Source organism: Lathamus discolor, chromosome 6, assembly GCF_037157495.1.
Source record: "Lathamus discolor isolate bLatDis1 chromosome 6, bLatDis1.hap1, whole genome shotgun sequence".
In the NCBI taxonomy this organism is placed as follows: domain Eukaryota; kingdom Metazoa; phylum Chordata; class Aves; order Psittaciformes; family Psittacidae; genus Lathamus; species Lathamus discolor.
Window position 1 is genome coordinate 41,315,214 of NC_088889.1, and position 18,422 is coordinate 41,333,635.

The 18,422-nt window shown below is 36.3% G+C and overlaps 1 protein-coding gene across 9 annotated transcripts in view; it reads right to left on the minus strand.

Annotated features, from left to right (window-relative positions):
• NPAS3 (neuronal PAS domain protein 3) overlaps window positions 1–18,422 on the minus strand; it is a 617,231-nt gene that overhangs the window by 293,271 nt on the left and 305,538 nt on the right. For all 9 annotated transcript variants that reach the window (XM_065686336.1, XM_065686335.1, XM_065686334.1 and 6 more), the window contains one exon: window positions 9,603–9,685. In XM_065686336.1, the coding sequence (XP_065542408.1) occupies window positions 9,603–9,685 (83 nt within the window). The remainder of the gene's footprint in view (window positions 1–9,602; window positions 9,686–18,422) is intronic.

The following is an 18,422-nucleotide window of genomic DNA, read 5'->3' on the forward strand; positions in this document are numbered from 1 at the left end:
TGTCATCAATGTTTTCAAGAAAGTGAAGAAAAATAGCAGTTAACTTGCACAGCATGGCTATGAAATATACTTTTCCACATTTTTATTTATTTATATAAAATCACCCTTTTCCCTTGTTGATGAATGCTGTGATTGAAAAAAAGAAAGAAAGAAACAAGGCATTCTGAAACCAGGACACTTACTGTCCTCACCTACATCTTTACACACACTATAGAAGGTGTAATTCTTTCTGGTGAACCTACACATTAGTTTATGCTGTCTATACTTTTCAAGCCACCTTACTTCAGAATGAAATAGGGCTAAACCCCAAATCATAGCTGAATGTAGACTCCACTAAATAGTTTTTTTTTTGATGTATCTGAAGAAAAATTCCTCCTTCAGCATCTGCAGGCTGCAGAAAGTCCTCCATTTCTTTTAATAACCTATTCCCTCCGTCTGATTCAATGCAGCCCACTGGCTATGGAAATGACAACACTCAGCAGGTGACAACAAAACGGTCAACAAACAGTGCTGAGATATGTCATTTTCTTCAAATACTTTCTCAGGAATTAAATGACACGCTATGGTATGCTGTGTCCTGCTCAGATCAAATATTTTTTATTAAATGAAACTGCACGCTTTTATATAGACTTGCCATATAAAATTCAGGTTTAAGTGTATGGCTTCAAGCTGCAATTGCAAAACAATTTGCTATTTCCCACCCGTCCCCCAGTCTCCTTTTACCATATAACCCCTTGGGCAGCAACTGCTAGAATGCTGTACCTTTGCCGTAACCCCAGATTGAAAGCCCTGCCTTTATGGAGTCAATCTGATGCACTTATTGTGACTGGGACGAACTGGGGCATGTATATTAGCACCTTTTCAGTCTCCAGAACCCAGGAAATCCTCTTGCTATGTGCTCCAACTAATGGATCTGAGATGTCCCTCGTAACAATGCTGTCTGTGCAACTCCTTTAACCTTTTCAGATACTGATCCAGCCTTTGTTCCTAGCCCTTTTTTGAAATATTGAATGTATCAGGCTAACCTCTTTTAAATTTAAACTGCTGTAAAACGAGAGACATATCATAGCATTCAGTGGTGCTTACATGTTTAAAATGCAGAAGAGCATCCAACAGTGAACAGAGGCCCACAATGTTAAAATTTCCATGAATGAGGTTTTTATGGCTCCTTTCAGGTGCAAATACTTACCATCATTCTGAATTACTTACACTAGTATAAAATGCACAATTAGATTTCTAAAGTTCTAAATAAATTAACATTAGGTATAAGAATTTACTCTTTTATTACAAGAGTATGATCTTCTGAGGAGACTATCAATCTACAGAGTACTTGAGGAGAGACTGGTGATCAAACCTGAACAGACTCCTATGTAGATTATATACATAGCTGCAGAAAGATGAAATAGCATCTACCCTTAAATCATAAAGAGGAAACTGCTACTGGAGATGCCTTATCCCTGGAAAGGCACACTGCAAAGCAAGATACTAATCTGTTCTTACTGGAGGCCTACGGCTCTTTTCACAACATATCAGCATTTACGCTGTTTTCCTGCCTTTACACAGTGTTTGGGTAAGGTGTTTGAGCAGTTAATAACCAGACATTTCATGTCACCCCAAATTAGTGTTTCCAAGTAGTTTACATGTCTATCTTTTTCTTAAGATAACACTTCCTATATACTGACATTCTCCTGCCTTGTTTTTGTGCTTGTTTTCTTTTTGTTTGTTTGTTTTGTGGGGGTTTTTTTGGTAACATTTTGTTCCTAATTTAATGTACTTAAAATAAGCCGGATTATTTTCTTTGGTCCTGTCCACTTGGAAACTGTATTTATTTTAGAAGGTTGCACTTCCCTCCTTGTAGATCTCTTACATCATAAATCAATAATTTTTTGTTCAGTTTATTCTAAGACATTACAGCATCCCATTTATTATTTGTTTTTGTTAATTCTGAATGACTAATTTGAACTTTATACAGTTGTCAGCTTTTCTGGATAAAACATAGTTGCATACTGAATGCTTTTGGTTTTGGATAGAAATGTAGATAAAGTGTTTTTCTCCCTTACCGTGCTCAATTTTTCAATAGCACTTCGTTGAGAGCAACTGGTGCCCCCTTTGATTTTGTACCTGAATGCTACTTAATCATAGGAATAAAACTGATGAAAATACATGTCAATGAGGAGGTCAATGAGGAGGTTCAGATTAAAAATTTTAGTATATCAAGCACACTACATGTAAGCCTTACAGAAATTCCCTCATAGAAGTTTCTGTGATCACCAAACCTTCAGTTCTGACTTTCTAGGTACTCATTCTGTCTTGCTGCATTACGCACAGCTCTTCCCTGCCAAGTAGTAGTTCAAGATCACTTTGCTATGTGGTTTGATCTGTAACAACTATTTTCTCTAACTTCCACTTTATTTTTGGCTTCTGATATGTAACGTAACCACTACTTCATCCCAGGAACCTTTACTTTCAGACAGCATAGATCTATGCTCTTCAAAATATCCTAAGTTTTGACACCTTTTTAACATTTTCCTCTTTTTGCATACCTTTGACACACACTAGCAGAGGTCAGTTGGTAGTCTACCCCTTTAACACAGTGCAGGCTGAAAGAAGCTGAACAGTCATCTTCGTCCTCAGAAAGGGTACCACTGACATCATTAGCAACTATCTTTCATAAATCTCCATGCAAGTAAAAGCCTTTTCTGCTAACACCTTTCACAGTCTGGAAAACTCTTCTATCAGCACTATCAGCTGCTGCACCCTCACCTTTAGTCTCATGTCACTATTTTTGTGTTGACTAGTTATACAGAGATAACCTCATTACATTATACTCAGAGCAACAGAAGAAAGCAAATGAGAAGATAAATCGTCTCCCTAATATTTTATAGCACTCAAACACCTTCCTATTTTCCCCACTTTTTTCATTTTCTTGTCAGATGGGGTTCCCTGTAATAATTCAAACATTGTAAGAAATTAGATTTCCCCTCACCTATAGCCTATCCAGCCACAGAACTACCACTAAACTTAATGCCAACTTCTACTTGTTTTGTTCTACTGCTTGTATCTAATTGAAACACTCCAAAGTTTTACAATACTCAAACTTTTGTGGGGGAAGACAAATTCTAGAACTATGTATTTTCTTGTTCAATTATGATTATCCACACTGTATGGCTGATTTTAATCCCAAACAGTGTGCTTAGAGGGCAAAGTATTAGTACTTGCTTTCACTATGGAAGAAACTTCTGTTTCTCCATGACACTGTTAATTGTGTGCACCAATTCTACCTTCATCCACAATCACTCATTCATTACTGCAGAACAGCAAAAAACTTGCTCTGTTCACTGATATCTGTCTTAACAAAAAATATCCACAGGTTTTGCACAAACATCTTAACTGGTTGCCTGTGGAACATTCACGTTTACAATGTAATGAAACTTTACCCGCATGGTCTCCATCAAGATGTTTTTAGAATAGTGTCATTGTCTTATTATATTCTAATCTAATCTAATTAATATAGGTAAATAGCAAAATCTTCTGAACATGACTAAGAACTGTAGTGAAACTGTATAATGGCTTTTTTTCCTCTTTTTGTCTACGCCAATCATAGACACAGATTTACTTTAGGAGTGGAGGTAGATGAGATAGTAGCCACTTGCAAAGAGAAGACTGTTAGAGTGCTCCCTTGGAATTAGGAGACTTACTAATTTTCCTTTATCCTGAGGAAACTTAAGCTTACCTGACATGTTCCAGAAAATACCCTGGTGACCCAGATATAGTTTAAGCTAGTCTATATGGTAGTGGCATCACTTGGAATGATTCACTAGAAACCAGAGATGTTGCATTCATCTCACACATTTACCTCACAATTAATAAGGGGCCCACCCTACAGAACAGGAGAATACTATGTTGACATAGAGGATATATTTGTACAGTCTCATGTTACTCTTATTAGTAAGTGCTGGATGCATTAATAAAATAAACGTAATTAAAAAAAAATGAATGAACAACATCTTTCAGTTGTTCACAATGCTAGCAATTTGTCAGGTTTCTTATGTCCATGGGGTGTAGGTACTTTGTTTCTTTGTTCAGAAAAGCTGAAATAACATCAGCAGGTGTAATAACCTGCGGCTTCTCTATAGGTTGGAGGCAACGACACATTTAAATCTCCATGAAGTTCCACCCACAAACTGAGGCTTCCAGTGGAGTGAAAAGGATGTGAAATATGTTTACGAAATATCAGATTGCCTTTCATTCACGGAAAGCCTGGGACCACTGCATGGATTAAAGCCAAACTGCAGCATTTGAGCCAGATGCAGCTTCCAAGTAGTTCAAATGCTGCTCCCATTCTAGCACTACCTGATCAAGTCTGTGCTGATCTAAAGGCTGCTAGGAAGTAAAACAAGGGCTTACAGGCCCTTCTGCATACTATGGTTGACTTTACTGGGTCATCATGGACACAACTGTACATCCAGTACAGGATCTGGTCTACATCCATAAGTCTCTGAATTGTGAACACCTCCATCCAAGCTAAGTGGTTTGTATCTTGTGGCTTTTGACTCAATGGCAATGAAGAAAACAGCCCATAAGGTCAGAATAGGTGCGCTGAGGTTGCCTTTCCTTTGATCTTAATAGGAACCTGACTTTTTTCCTCCCTTGAATTTGATACTGCTATTACGATGAACTTTGTCCATCACAAAATACTTTCTTTACAGCAGAAAAAGGTACAATATAAAGTACAAGGTAAATGGAAGTCTCAAACAAGACAACATTCAAGAGGTCTTAGGAAAAGCTTCTAGGAAGGTAGATGGGCCCCTTTTTGGCACAGATGGAAAATTCAGTGATTGTCATCCACTTGTAAATCACGGGTGCAAAACAAATCTCACTGTTCATGAGATTGGTAGTTAGGCACTTGAGATTTTCTCCCCAGTCTAATTCAGTATCTTAATTCTATCAATTCTATCAAAAGTCTACCAAGAAAAAATAAAAAATAAAAAAAAGAAAAGAAAAGAAAAGAAAAGAAAAGAAAAGAAAAGAAAAGAAAAGAAAAGAAAAGAAAAGAGAAGAGAAGAGAAGAGAAGAGAAGAGAAGAGAAGAGAAGAGAAGAGAAGAGAAAAGAAAAGAAAAGAAAAGAAAAGAAAAGAAAAGAAAAGAAAAGAAAAGAGAAGAGAAAAGAAAAGAAAAGAAAAGAAAAGAAAAGAAAAGAAAAGAAAAGAAAAGAAAAGAAAAGAAAAGAAAAGAAAAGAAAAGAAAAGAAAAGAAAAGAAAAGAAAAGAAAAGAAAAGAAAAGAAAAGAAAAGAAAAGAAAAGAAAAGAAAAGAAAAGAAAAGAAAAGAAAAGAAAAGAAAAGAAAAGAAAAGAAAAAGGAGAGACATCTTTGTTGCACTGGCACTTCAGTATCTCTAAGATTTAAGGATTTCTTCACACAAAACTAGGTAGAGGTAGGACACAATACAGACAATTTAAGGCAACTAGTGTCTAAGTCACTGTGTACAGTAGTATAATGTTATATGAAAGTGTTACAGTTTCTTAACAGTGGAATAGACACTGCTGAAGCAAAGAATACAATTATGAAAGTTAACCACTTTTGTATGCAGACATACAAACCGTGCACTGCTACCTACAGTTCAGATACACAGTTCTATTATTACTAAAGCAATCTTTCTATTCTATTCTATTCTATTCTATTCTATTCTATTCTATTCTATTCTATTCTAGTCTAGTCTATCTTTAAAGCGATTGCATCGTGTCTAAATCCAAGTATTTATTCTTTAATAAGGCATTTTAAAAGGAAGAAATAATTTTTTTAAAAATATTAAGTTTTATTTTAAAACACTGTACATTTTACTTTTAATTGTTTCACAGTTCAAATTGTAAGGTGTGTTCTTTTTTGTTCAAGAATTTTAAAAGCAACTAATTTAAATATGCAAAATTATCTTGAGTTGTTCATACGTGAACTTAAAAGCCATGCAACACAGGAAAATTAAGTAATTATGCCTCCAAGTTATTTACTGCAATTAAGCTCATTTATCATATGCAAATTAGTGCAAACTGGTCTCATTAGTTACTAAATTACTCAATATGAGCTGAACAATGTAGCACTCCAGTTTGTAATGAAAAATCCCTGTAGAGGCAAGCAGTATCAATTAAGCTAATTTGCATATGCAAATATATTCACTAACTTTCCCTTTTCTCTATATTTAGTTCTACATTTCCTGATCATTCCTGATTATATGAAGAATATGGGGTTACTGACCCTTTTCCCCACCTTCTCAATAGCAATGAAGTTACAGAAAAAATCCAGGGCCCCTGAAAAAAAATTATAATCTTTTTGCTAATTTTCACAATCAGGCCAAACAATTCAGCCACATTTTTGAATGGCAGGTACCAGAAGCAATATTTTTTTCCTGGATTTATTTAATAAACAAATATAATATATACATATATAAATGTAAAACTGAAGATGTCTTTACTAGAAGTCTTTTCTCATTATAACACCACTTCCCAGAAGAAGAATGTGGAAGATAAAGCACACAATTTGGCGAATCAAAAACCTTGTAAAAAATTAACATACTGCTATCATCTATTCTTCTCCTCTATTACAAGCATTTCTATGGTTCATCATTTAGGTGATTTTACTTGGTAAACATTTAAAAGACTTCTAAATGTGAAGATTCTGATATAATAGCATTTGGGCATTCATGTTTTGTGGTGTCTATTTTCCATAAGCACACAGTGGATAGTATCTTTGACTTCAAACCTACTGTGGGAATCTCTTCAGCATGATCACAGAACCATAGAATGGCTGGAGTTGAAAAGGACCTTAGATCAAGATCATTTAGTTCCAGCCCCACTGCCTTGGGCAGGGACACCACACACTAGACCTTGTTGACCAAGGCCCTGTGCAACCTGACCTTGAACACTGCCAGGGATGGAGCATTTATCACTTCTTTGGGCAATCTGTTCCAGTGCCTCACCACCCTCACAGTAAAGAACTTCTTTGTTATAGATAACCTGAATGTCTCCTGTTTAACCCTTGTCCTGTCGCTACAGTCCCTGATGAAGAATCCCCCTCCGGCATCCTTGTAGGCCCCAAATGATACACGGCAACCAGCAGTGGCTTGGAAATTTTTGGACGTGACTAAATGATGCTAGTTGCTTGTAGAATCAAGATGTAAAATATCACAAGATGCGCCATCATTTCTGGTTTTACAACATTACTATAAACAAAGTATATCCACTTTTCTTAAACATACTGTATTATGCTTCTCATGTGTCTGTCAATAAATTTTGAAGTATGAAAATATTAGAAGGATTAGAGAGGCTCCTTAATTTCTGAGTTTACACTTAACTCAGTCTTCAAAATATTAATAGCAAAAGGGATTAAACAAACTATTAATTCAACTACATCAGCAGACTTTGAAATCAAACACAGGTATTCCCAAGTTATAATCAAGGTTGTTTACTTCACTTGCAAACAATACTTATGACAATACCGCTTTGAAAATCATTTCCAGGAGCAGCAGACTAAATGAGAACTTGTTATAACTGTATTACACAACAGAATCTGTACCATTGCTGTTTTAAAAATCAGTCTTCTGGAGATTATCTTTCTATCATCTATGTATAAGGCCACAAGGGAATACTCTGAAGTTTGTTCAGATCTGTTAAAAGTGGCACATTTAAATGCACAGCCTAGACTTTCTCTCCAAGTGTTGATTATTCTGCTAAAACAAGACAAGATTTTAACATATCATGATAAACCATTATTAATTCATTTTGTCCTTTATCCATCAACAGTCTATCTTCTTTTAAATGTCAGAGTGGAACTTTCTATTATTAATCGAGAGATTAACAGGAGTGATTTGGTAAAAGCATCACCCTCTCTGAAAAGGCCACACCTCAACAGATATTTAATATGCTGCTGATGGTGATTTTGACTGAAAATCCTCAATTATGAGCGCAATACAGGGGTTTTTTTACTAGCACCATGATCAAATTATATCCTGAAAACACTTTATCACATAGAAAAAAAGCCAAAAACCCAACCAAAGCCAAAAGCCAAAAACCAAACCAACCCCCCCAAACCCCAAAATAGCCCCACCAAAACCAAAAGGGGAACCTGGCTTAAGTAAAAAATCACTAATTGTTTTAATATGTGTTACGTTAAAAACTCAAATGTCAAGTATTTTTTTAATTTATAAAGAGTCACGAGTAATACCTAAGAAGTGTATATAAATCTGTTTCAACAAGGTTTTATCTAAATATTTGTTATAATTCACATTGTAAAAAACACACCTGTAGGATACATAGTACATGTTTACATACCCAAAACAGCGCACTGACAAACTGCATAAACTGAAATATCACAAAACTGCTATTTCTTCATTTTTTCTACACTTATCAGACTGCAGAACAGCATTTCTATTTTATATGCAAACACAGCACTGTAGATACTGGTACAGATATCTTTGATACAGCAAATATAACACAAGTATTTGCTTACAGAATCAAAACTTTGACCTAGACCTCTGCCAAGGGTATACAACTAGGTAAGTTACTTCATTCATGATTTTTATTCCAAAGAAAAATTCATTACAGTAATTAATTTAATGTTTTCCTAAAAATATTTTTGTTGCTATTCCGCATTTAGTTACTTTATAAAGATGTGAAAAATCTGATGCTATCCACAGTGCTTTTGAATGCTACAGCTGAGTTAGTACAGAGAGGTAGCTCTCAATCATTTCAAATTAAGTGGAATATTTCTCATGATAATATCCTAATTTACCTCTTTCGTACCTCTCAAAAGATAATACACCAAGCAATATATTTGCATGGAGAAGCTGTGTTCATTGCTAAGTAAAGGCAGTTCCTCAGTGTCACACTTGGAAAAGAATATGTGAGTTTTACTTCTGTAGTGCTGTGGTTTCGCCTTGCTGACAAAACCGCATTTTGTTCTTAACCACTTCTACTACACATTTGATTACTGCAACCTAAAAAAGGTTGTAGTAACCCTGAAAAAACAAACCATGCATAGGAATGTTTCCATTAGCTCATTGTTTTTCAGTTTAATCTTCCTGGAATATAACAAATTCTACAGTGTGACTAAATTCTTTGACAAATTATCAGATAATTTTTTATCTCAGAGCTAAGAAGACATAAGAGGCATGATGCTGTTTATTTTTTCTCTTGCAAATTTGTGATATATAATTGTGACAACTAGGATATCAGGGACGAAAGCAGTGCTCATAAACCAAAGTGGGGGGAAAAGCCCTAAATCTCTATGTGATACATAAGGCAAACAAAGTCACCAACACGAAATCCTGTTTTGTACACACACACAAATACATACCGGCATTCTGCAAGCAAACACCTACTGCACAGTTCTAAACAACAAAATATTGTGATTCAGCTAAATAATACTTGCCCTCCCTCTCATTAACACTCTTCCAGTCAAAGAAGGGCTTTCTAAAAAGAAGGAAATACGAACTTAAAAAATTTTTAAAAATATCAGTAACAGTGGAGCTGAAAACAACACTATTCAAGTTATCGACAGAAATATGACTAGATAATTATTTTTATTTTTATTGGAAAAGCCATTTTTTTACCTGTAAAATATGACTTCCCAAATGTGATTCAAATACTTCAATGGCAAGGGCACTGGGACTTCTCCTGCGCTGGGCACCTATAACTGAATAAAAAACAGTTATGTTGCAAAGTTCTGAACATTCATTTCTAATGCACCCTGATCATACCATTTGACATTAACTATTTAAATATGTTTTGAATTTTATACACCAGTGTTAATTTCAAATTTGCCTTGCAGGTTGTAAGTACAATCGATAAGTAATTTTCAGTGACTCAAATCTGAACTATTAAAGGATCATTAACATAATATATTTAAATATCCAAGAACTCTGGAAATTTATTGTTTATTCAAATATATCCCAAGTTCCTGTAGACGTCTGTGTACGTGGTGATGACAGCACGCAGAATTTAGTGAAAAATTCTACTGAAAAAAAGAGGCTACACATAATGTAAATGTTTTGGAATATGGTGATAAGATCTAAATATTACTTAGGAGTCAGGAAGATATGAGAAATTTATCTATATATGTTATCTTATTTGAAACTGAAAGGAAGTAAACACGACATTAAAATGTCAATATTTGTAAACACATATGAGATATCAAAGCTATCGCTCAGCATAGGGAAGTACTGTAGTAACCCAGATATCCAAGTTAGTTGCTGAAATAGGCACTTGAAACATCAGAGTCTACGTTTAAACCATGCAGTTTAAAAGTACAAAGTGATTAATAGGCAGTTGTGTTTCAAAGGCAGCAGTGACTACAAAAGGATTGAGAAATCAAACTTAATATTTCATTAAACTCTCTGTGCCAGGCACACAAGCCAGCAACTGAATCAAGTATAATCAGGATTCTACTGTAAGCTATTTCTTCTTAGGTCTAGATTGTCTTTGCCACAGGACCAAAGAAGCTAGAGCACAAAAGAGAGCACAAGGCTGCAGGAACCTTTCCTTGCTTTTCTGTCTTACTGCCAAAGCCAGGTATATCCACAGCAGTGAGGTGAAGTTCATTCTGCACTCTTTAAAAGCGCATACAAAAACATTTCTATCCAAACACCCTGATGGTCAACTGCCTCTGGAACCATCACAGCACTAGTGATCTTTACATATCGCTCTCTTTACAAAGCACAATAAGAAAAACAAAATACCAAGGAGCCACTGAACCAAGCAGAATGGATGACTGCCATTACTGAACAGACTGATTTAACACCAACGAAAACAAAACACAGAGCAACAATTTCACAGTCTTCTATGATACTTGCTGCCAAATATAGTATCAGTAAGAAAAGATAAATGCCAAGTAACGATAGTCATATTAACTTAAAAATGTAATATCATTCCTTGTTGATGCTTCATATAATTTCCTTGCAGGAAATTCTAGGCTATTTATACTGGGCAAACAGGTGACTTCATAGCTAATAGATTCAGGCAATAGTTCATAATTACAAACGGTGACTGCTGTAGAGCCAGTATTTTCTAAGTCCTCTTCTTTTCTCTGAAGGTATTCAAGGACATAGATACTGACAACTGAAAAGCATTCTTCAAGACTTCTGCTTTACACCACAAGTGAAGCTGGTAATAGACCAACTACTTAATTTTTGAAGTTCTGTTAGTATAATAACTAAGCAGACATGTCAGCATAATATTATTCTTTTACAAGTTCTAGGTACTTGAGTCAGTCTTATATTTTTCTGTATCAGCCTTCTGATTCTAAACCATTTTGCCCTTTGCATTCTCTCATTTTTTTATAGCTGTAGTGATGCTTGATAAAAACAGCAATGCTTATTTCATAAAAAACCCAACAAACCCAAAACCCTTTAAATTTTCTAGCAACTTAGACTCCTTTAACTTTCTTTTTTGCAGACAGACTTAAAGATAGAATCATAGAATAGTTAGGGTTGGAAAGGACCTCAAGATCATCTAGTTCCAACCCCCCTGTCATGGGCAGGGACACCTCACACTAAACCATGTCACCCAAGGCTCTCTCCAACCTGGCCTTGAACACTGCCAGGGATGGAGTAATCACAACATCCCTGGGCAACCCATGCCACTGCCTCACCCCCTCCTGCAGTAAAGAACTTCTTCCTTATATCCAATTTAAATTTCCCCTGTTTAAGCTTTAACCCATTACCCCTTGTCCTATCACTACAGTCCCTGATGAAGAGTCCCTATCCAGCATCCTTATAGCCCCCCTTCAGATACTAGAAGGCTGCTATGAGGTCTCCACGCAGCCTTCTCTTCTCCAGGCTGAACAGCCCCAACTTTCTCAGCCTATCTTTATACGAGAGGTGCTCCAGTCCCCTGATCATCCTCATGGCTCTCCACTGGACTTGTTCCAACAGTTCCGTTTCCTTTTTATGTTGAGGACACCAGAACTGCACACAATACTCCAAGTGAGGTCTCATGAGAGCAGAGGGACAGGATCACCTCCTTTGACCTGCTGGTCACGCTCCTTTTGATGCAGCCCAGGATACGGTTGGCTTTCTGGGCTGCGAGCGCACACTGCCGGCACATGTTCATTTTCTCATCGACCAACACCCCCAAGTCCTTCTCTGCAGGGCTGCTCTGAATCTCTTCTCTGCCCAATCTGTAGCTGAGCCTGGGATTGCTCCGACCCAGGTGTAAGACATTGCTCTTGGCATGGTTAAACTTCATAAGGTTGGCATCAGCCCATCTCATAAGCTAATCCTTCTTTTGTGCTTACTCTGCCTTCAGATATGGTATCAAATGTTTGCTTGAACTGGAGTTGTACCTATATTTCTGAGAAAAACTTTAGCTTTAGTTGTGGTAATAAAACAAAATATATAGCACTGTAAAGATTGTCAGTATTCCCATTATAATTCCCATTATGATTGCTATCAGTTTTCACTTTTAATGGTCATTTAATTTAGACTCTATCAGAAACAAAAAGCAAATTCACAGTTTTGGCCTGCTAGACGGTAGTCTCCACCAGAGCATCGTAAAAAGCAAAAAACCCTCAAAACCACAAAAACCTCCCTGAAATTCTTTAGATCCTTTCATTCTTCCATCTAGACTGTGTTATATTCTCCACACATTGTCTGAACACATCTCTATGTGGAATTTGCCTTCCAAATACTGTTCTGTTTCTTGCCCATATCCTTCCTTTACAATCCCTTAGCATTTTAAAGTGTGTCCATTACATATTGAATCCAGCTCTGTGATGCTAATTTCAGGTTTTCTAGCATGGGAGTATCATAACTTGAATAAAGCGCATGAAGACAGTGCAACACTTTTTAAAACAGTATCTTTAACTTTCATTAATGTTTCCAGGTAAGTCAACAGTTCTTCATACCTTGAACACCCCCAGTTCTATAGCTAGAATGAAAACACTTCAAGGTCAGTGAGTCAACTAGAAAACATGAGGACCAAAATCTTAGCTTCAAAATTTGCAAATTAAATCCTCTGTCAACGTCTGCATCCTAGTGGCTGGTATACATGTAGACAAATATCTTTTAGTACTTTCACGCCATTCAGTTCATTGACATTTTTATAGTAGCAGAACTGTTGGATTTATGTGTCTTATACTTAGGTGATGTGGGGTTGTAATGACAGTTCTTAATTTTACAACCAGCATAAATATGTGACACAGAAAACCATTATGCTTCTGGTAGCCATACTGCAACTCTTTTGGGGTAACTGAATAGATGTTAAATATGCACTTTCTGTATTTCATTAATTTCCCTAACTATCATTCTTCACATTTTGAGGAATGAGACAAGAATATTAGGATAAATATATGATAAGGGAAACAAACTTATTTTATTTCACCTTCTGACTTCATTGCCTCATTATTTTACTTGCTTGAGCTTTCAAGATTTCTCAAGACCTATCTGCATCAGAAGAAATATACCGGTTTGGGTATACAAATGCGTACCACATTGATACCTTTCAAAAACATGGCAATCTCACAGCCCAATCACAGCACAAAGCCTCTTATTTGTACTGAATAGAATGGTGGCATGACAATAGATGAAAGACACAGACTGAAGTGGCTGGATTAAAAAGCAGGCCACGATGTTATTTTATTCTAAAATTTCAAAACATAAATACTGAACTGGCTTCCATCACACAAGCCACAGCCAGTCATCTCTAAATCTCTCACCCTGTGGATGGAACCATCAGCAGACACAGCTCAGCTGCTCATGGAAATCTTGGAAAGCAAGGGATTTAGGATTTATATCGCAACATCTATAAATCACAGTAGCTCAACAACCCTCGTAGACCTAAAGACATGGATGAACTTTCTTTTAAAAATGTGGATTCCATTTTAAACACAGACCCTTTACAGCAACAAAATACTGCATGTGTAAAATAAATTTCTTTATATGAGTAACAGAAAGTAGGGGAAATGAGGATATGGCAAAGGCTGGAGCACGTGTACCCAACTGCAACAGGAGTCACAACAGAAACAAGTTCCAAACCCATGTTAAATTCTACGCTTCTCCTGTTTTAGTGGTATGAACAAACATCTCTAAATCAGCTTTTTCACATGTGGTCATATTTTGTACTGCACATTTAATTGGCAAGGTTTAAGGTGTGAATGCACAATAGTTGTGTTAATTAAAAAGTTGACTCTACCAATATTTGTATTAAATATTGACTTTTAATAGTGACAAGAAGATAGATTGATTTCACATATGTACTTTGTCGTGCTTCAGCAGCGGAATCTGTCTACTAAAATCTTTTACTTTCTATGGCATTGGACCATGGCTTTTACTATCCAGACTGACATGTCTATTCCTGGCATAGGATTATTCCACAACAAGCTATTAACAAGGAAAAAATTCTAACTGCGCACTAACTCCTCTGTAAATTTCCTCCCTCAATGACTAATCTGGCTATGCATCAGGTGAAGGAAGAACCACATCCCTTTCAGTGTGTCTTGGGGGCAGTCTAAGCATGCTTTATGCAATCTCAAGAGCATTCACAATTGTGCTAGAAAGAGTGGGAAACTATGGAAAAGAAAAACATAGAATGCTTAACAACAACTTCCATGCATCCTGAAGAGAGAGGATCTCCTCTTAAACTCACTTCTAAGATATTGGAGCACTGAATGATCAAAGGCTGATGTTCACTGTGACCTTCTACTAGTGAAGACAGAGTTCTAATTAAGCAGAAGCAGTATTTCTTGATGACTAGGAGTAAAAGCACAATTACCAGTTCCCCACAGCATAAGAAGTACAATTGTCTGAATTGTCCCAGATGACTCTATGTGCAAAGCAGTTCACTGCCTGAGTGTGGCTATAATCTTTTAAGTATTATTTTCTTGAGTTTGATTTTTTTGTTTGTTTCAAAGTAGAAAAAAGGTCTATAGAAATGACAATACAATTTCTAATACATTTACCCTGGTGTAAAGTAGATTCTACATGAAAATGTGTCTTTTTTAATTCTAGAAACAACCCCAAATGCTCACGAAAGAACACTGCTGGTGAATGTGATGATGAGGGTGGTTTTACAGGAAGAGGGTAGATGTCATGTTAAAATCTTGTGTCTTTCCTATGAGACAAAAAAAGTAATTTGGAAATGCTTAAAAGCCATGTTATAGAAAAGACAGAGACACTGACGGAGGGGCTAAATTGAACAACAGAAGATGCAGTGTCAGGGAAGGACAACATTAGGCTCAGAAAAAAAGGCCAGTATTTATATATGCTAACATCCATAGCAGCTCTTTTTAAAATTTATTCTTCTACTGCATACCTAATACCATGTGATGGATATGCTTTTTTTCCCCACTGATTGTCTTTGCTCTCCCATTTATGATTGATTCTAAGTTCTGAAAGAAATCTTCAGCAAGAGTAAACTCCTCTCTAATGCATATGTTGAGAACGTAAGGCATAGATGATATGTATTCAGATCCTGATCTAAAATGAGCTGAATGATAAGCAACCAGCATGACGTAAGCAGAGAATCTCTGATTTGGAAAAGGTATCCAAAGAAATTAAATGATGTCACCAGTCTACCTCACCATAAGCCTCATATGATCCAAAATTTAGGCATCTTATCCACCTTCACAGATGGGAAGCAGAAATAAATCTCCAATGGAGTTGCAACATATGTGGAAAGGTATTTTATCTTGGTTTAGTTAAGCTATGGGAATCATTAATGCTGCGCCATTACCAACTAAGTATCACGGCAATAAAGTATCTGAACAAATTTGTCACAAAGGACTACACGTAAGATGCATAATGCAATATATGATAATCAACTTACAAAGCTAACAATGGTATTCCAAATCTGGTTTTTGTGTACACAAATGCCTATTATTCTACACGTCCATCTTCCGGTCACTGGTATAGAGCACGTATTCATTAATGGGGAATCCATGGTTGAGAAAGCAAACCAAAACTTTCCATGGAATACCTAAGTAGTTATTAAGAAAATACTCAAGAAAGTTATATGTAACATGATTACAGGTGTTTTATTACTTCTAGTTGCTCACCCCTGATGATCCATCAAAACTTCCAGGAATTAAAAAGAATTTTAGGTTGGGGTTTTGTTTTGTGGGTTTTTTTTTTTCCAAATGTAGGTTGCTTAACACTTTTAAACTTTTATTAATAGCATTTTTAGTTTCAATAACTTAAATCCAATTAAATTAAAATGCTGTCAAAAAAGCAGAAAGTACTATACAGTCCATTAATTGTACTGGAATCAATGGATTTGAATGTGTCCTCCCCTTGAAAATTATTCCAAGTGAAACTACATAAGTGGCTGACTTAGTGGAAGTGTTCACCTATTTTATGAGCTTGCTCCTTTTCCTTTTCTCAATTATTTTCATCTGGTTTATAGGGCTGCTCCTTCCCACAGGATTTGTTCTCTGGGGGGGGCTGGAGGGTAGGGGAGGTGGGAGGAGTAGACAAGATTTCTTAGGTCCTAAATGTCTCTCTTCTTTTAATTTTTTTTTTATCTTTTCTGAATTTCTTAAAATTAAAGCCCCTAAGAATGAAAATTAAACACACCTTAAAAATAAGTATATTTGAGATTTTTATGTTCTCCACTTGATAACTCAACTTGCACTGTTTAATTAGCACTTACTTGTACATTTTAAGAGTTTATTTCAGAGATTTTTCTTTTCACTGTGAAGGATGAAGCCTTTGCTGTGCAAGAATTTCCAGTCATCTAAGCAAAGAGAGTTCTCCATCTGTGGCTGGGGGTGGGAGCACTGGCCTTTCTCCCACACTGTAGTAGTTACTATAGGAACTATTGTGCCTCCTTCAAAAGGGCTACAGACAGGGTGATTAAAATTCTTCATGGGAGAACCCCCACTCTTCTCCTTGACAATGAAATTCTTCAGGGAGAGGGCTAAGCCTCCAGTTCAAGAATGGCAGCACCTGAGGGAGTGATGTGGCAGAGAGAGTCACCACTGCTTTAAATTGAAGCACAGGGAAAAAATACAAGGGCCTGCACTCCTGCATTAATTTTCTTCCCCTCCCATGAAATACGGGAACACTGGCCAAAACTCCTGAGAAACAGGAGAAGGAATAACTTCATGCAGCCTCCACCATACAGAGGACAATGCTGAAAGTAAAGAACACATAATTTTCATTAAAATCAATAGCAGGAGAAGCAAAATAACTATACCACCCAAAAATGCAATAAGGGTAAATAACATTCACTCCAGCCATTAGTTTCTCTACTAAGGCAGCAAAATACATTTTGATATGGAGGGGACCACTGTTTCTGATACAACCGAATTGGAGCTACTTCCTAAAATTAAACTCACTTTATACTGCCTGTTTTACAAATATTTACAGTGTTGCCTTTTGCTCCTAAAAATCTTGGAGGAGGAAGAATTTATACAGAATGTAAGCATAACTGTGATCCTAATAAAGACTGTTCACTTATATTGCACTCTCACAAATAGATACGAGAAGAAGCAGATAACTCCACCTATTCTTCAACCATTTGTCAATATTATTAGATGGTAGCAGTCTTAAAGAAGGGAGAAAAATGGCTTTACATTTCGGTTCAGAGAGGATGAATCACAAATAAGAGGCAATGTGAAAAGCAGCACAAAAATGTTTTCAAAACCATCAAAAAATTAGATGGGGTAGCTGAGAAAGTGCTGGCGGAGACAGCTGCAAGTAAAAGATGTTTTACATATTACTGTAGCTTTAACGAAATTGGGTTCAGTAATTAATGTGAGATAGGACTTCCCCAGGAAATCCAATTGCTGTAAAGAGATGGGAAAAAAGTCTACAGAAGTATGTAAGAGAAAGAGGCAAGGTAGTGACAGATGTGTGAGGCAAGGGAGAGGGACAGACAAAGATGGGCTGAATTGAGGGTTTAAAATCCTAGGAATTTAGCAGTGGTTTAGATAAATGTCCACTCTGCAAGATTTGGCTTTACCAATGGAAAAATGAGTAAAAGCTACGGTAGCATGAAGAAATTCCTTAAAATTCAGTTCCCCCCAGAAATGAGTGATGAATATAGATTACTTATTCAGATATAACAATAAAACACTTTTGGTGAGTAATAGTTCTATTATCTTATTTTTAAACTAGTATTGAAATTCCTCTGTAATTTAATCTGGGAAAAAAACCTGCTGTCACCCCTTTCTAACTTCATTGCTACAGAAATGGTTAGTGTCACTGATTCTGTTCTCAGGAGGAGGACAGGGTATTAACATCAAGTCAGAACAGTGTTATATAGTGTCAGACTATACTTGCTGGTAAAACTAAGAGGCCTACATCTGTTGTCTTGCTTTTTTTTCCAGTCTGATCCCAAAGGTTCATGTTATGACATTTGTAACATCTGCTACAAATGCGGAGGTAAGTCAGGCACAACCTTATTACTTCCAATCTAACGCTCCATCCATCCACAGG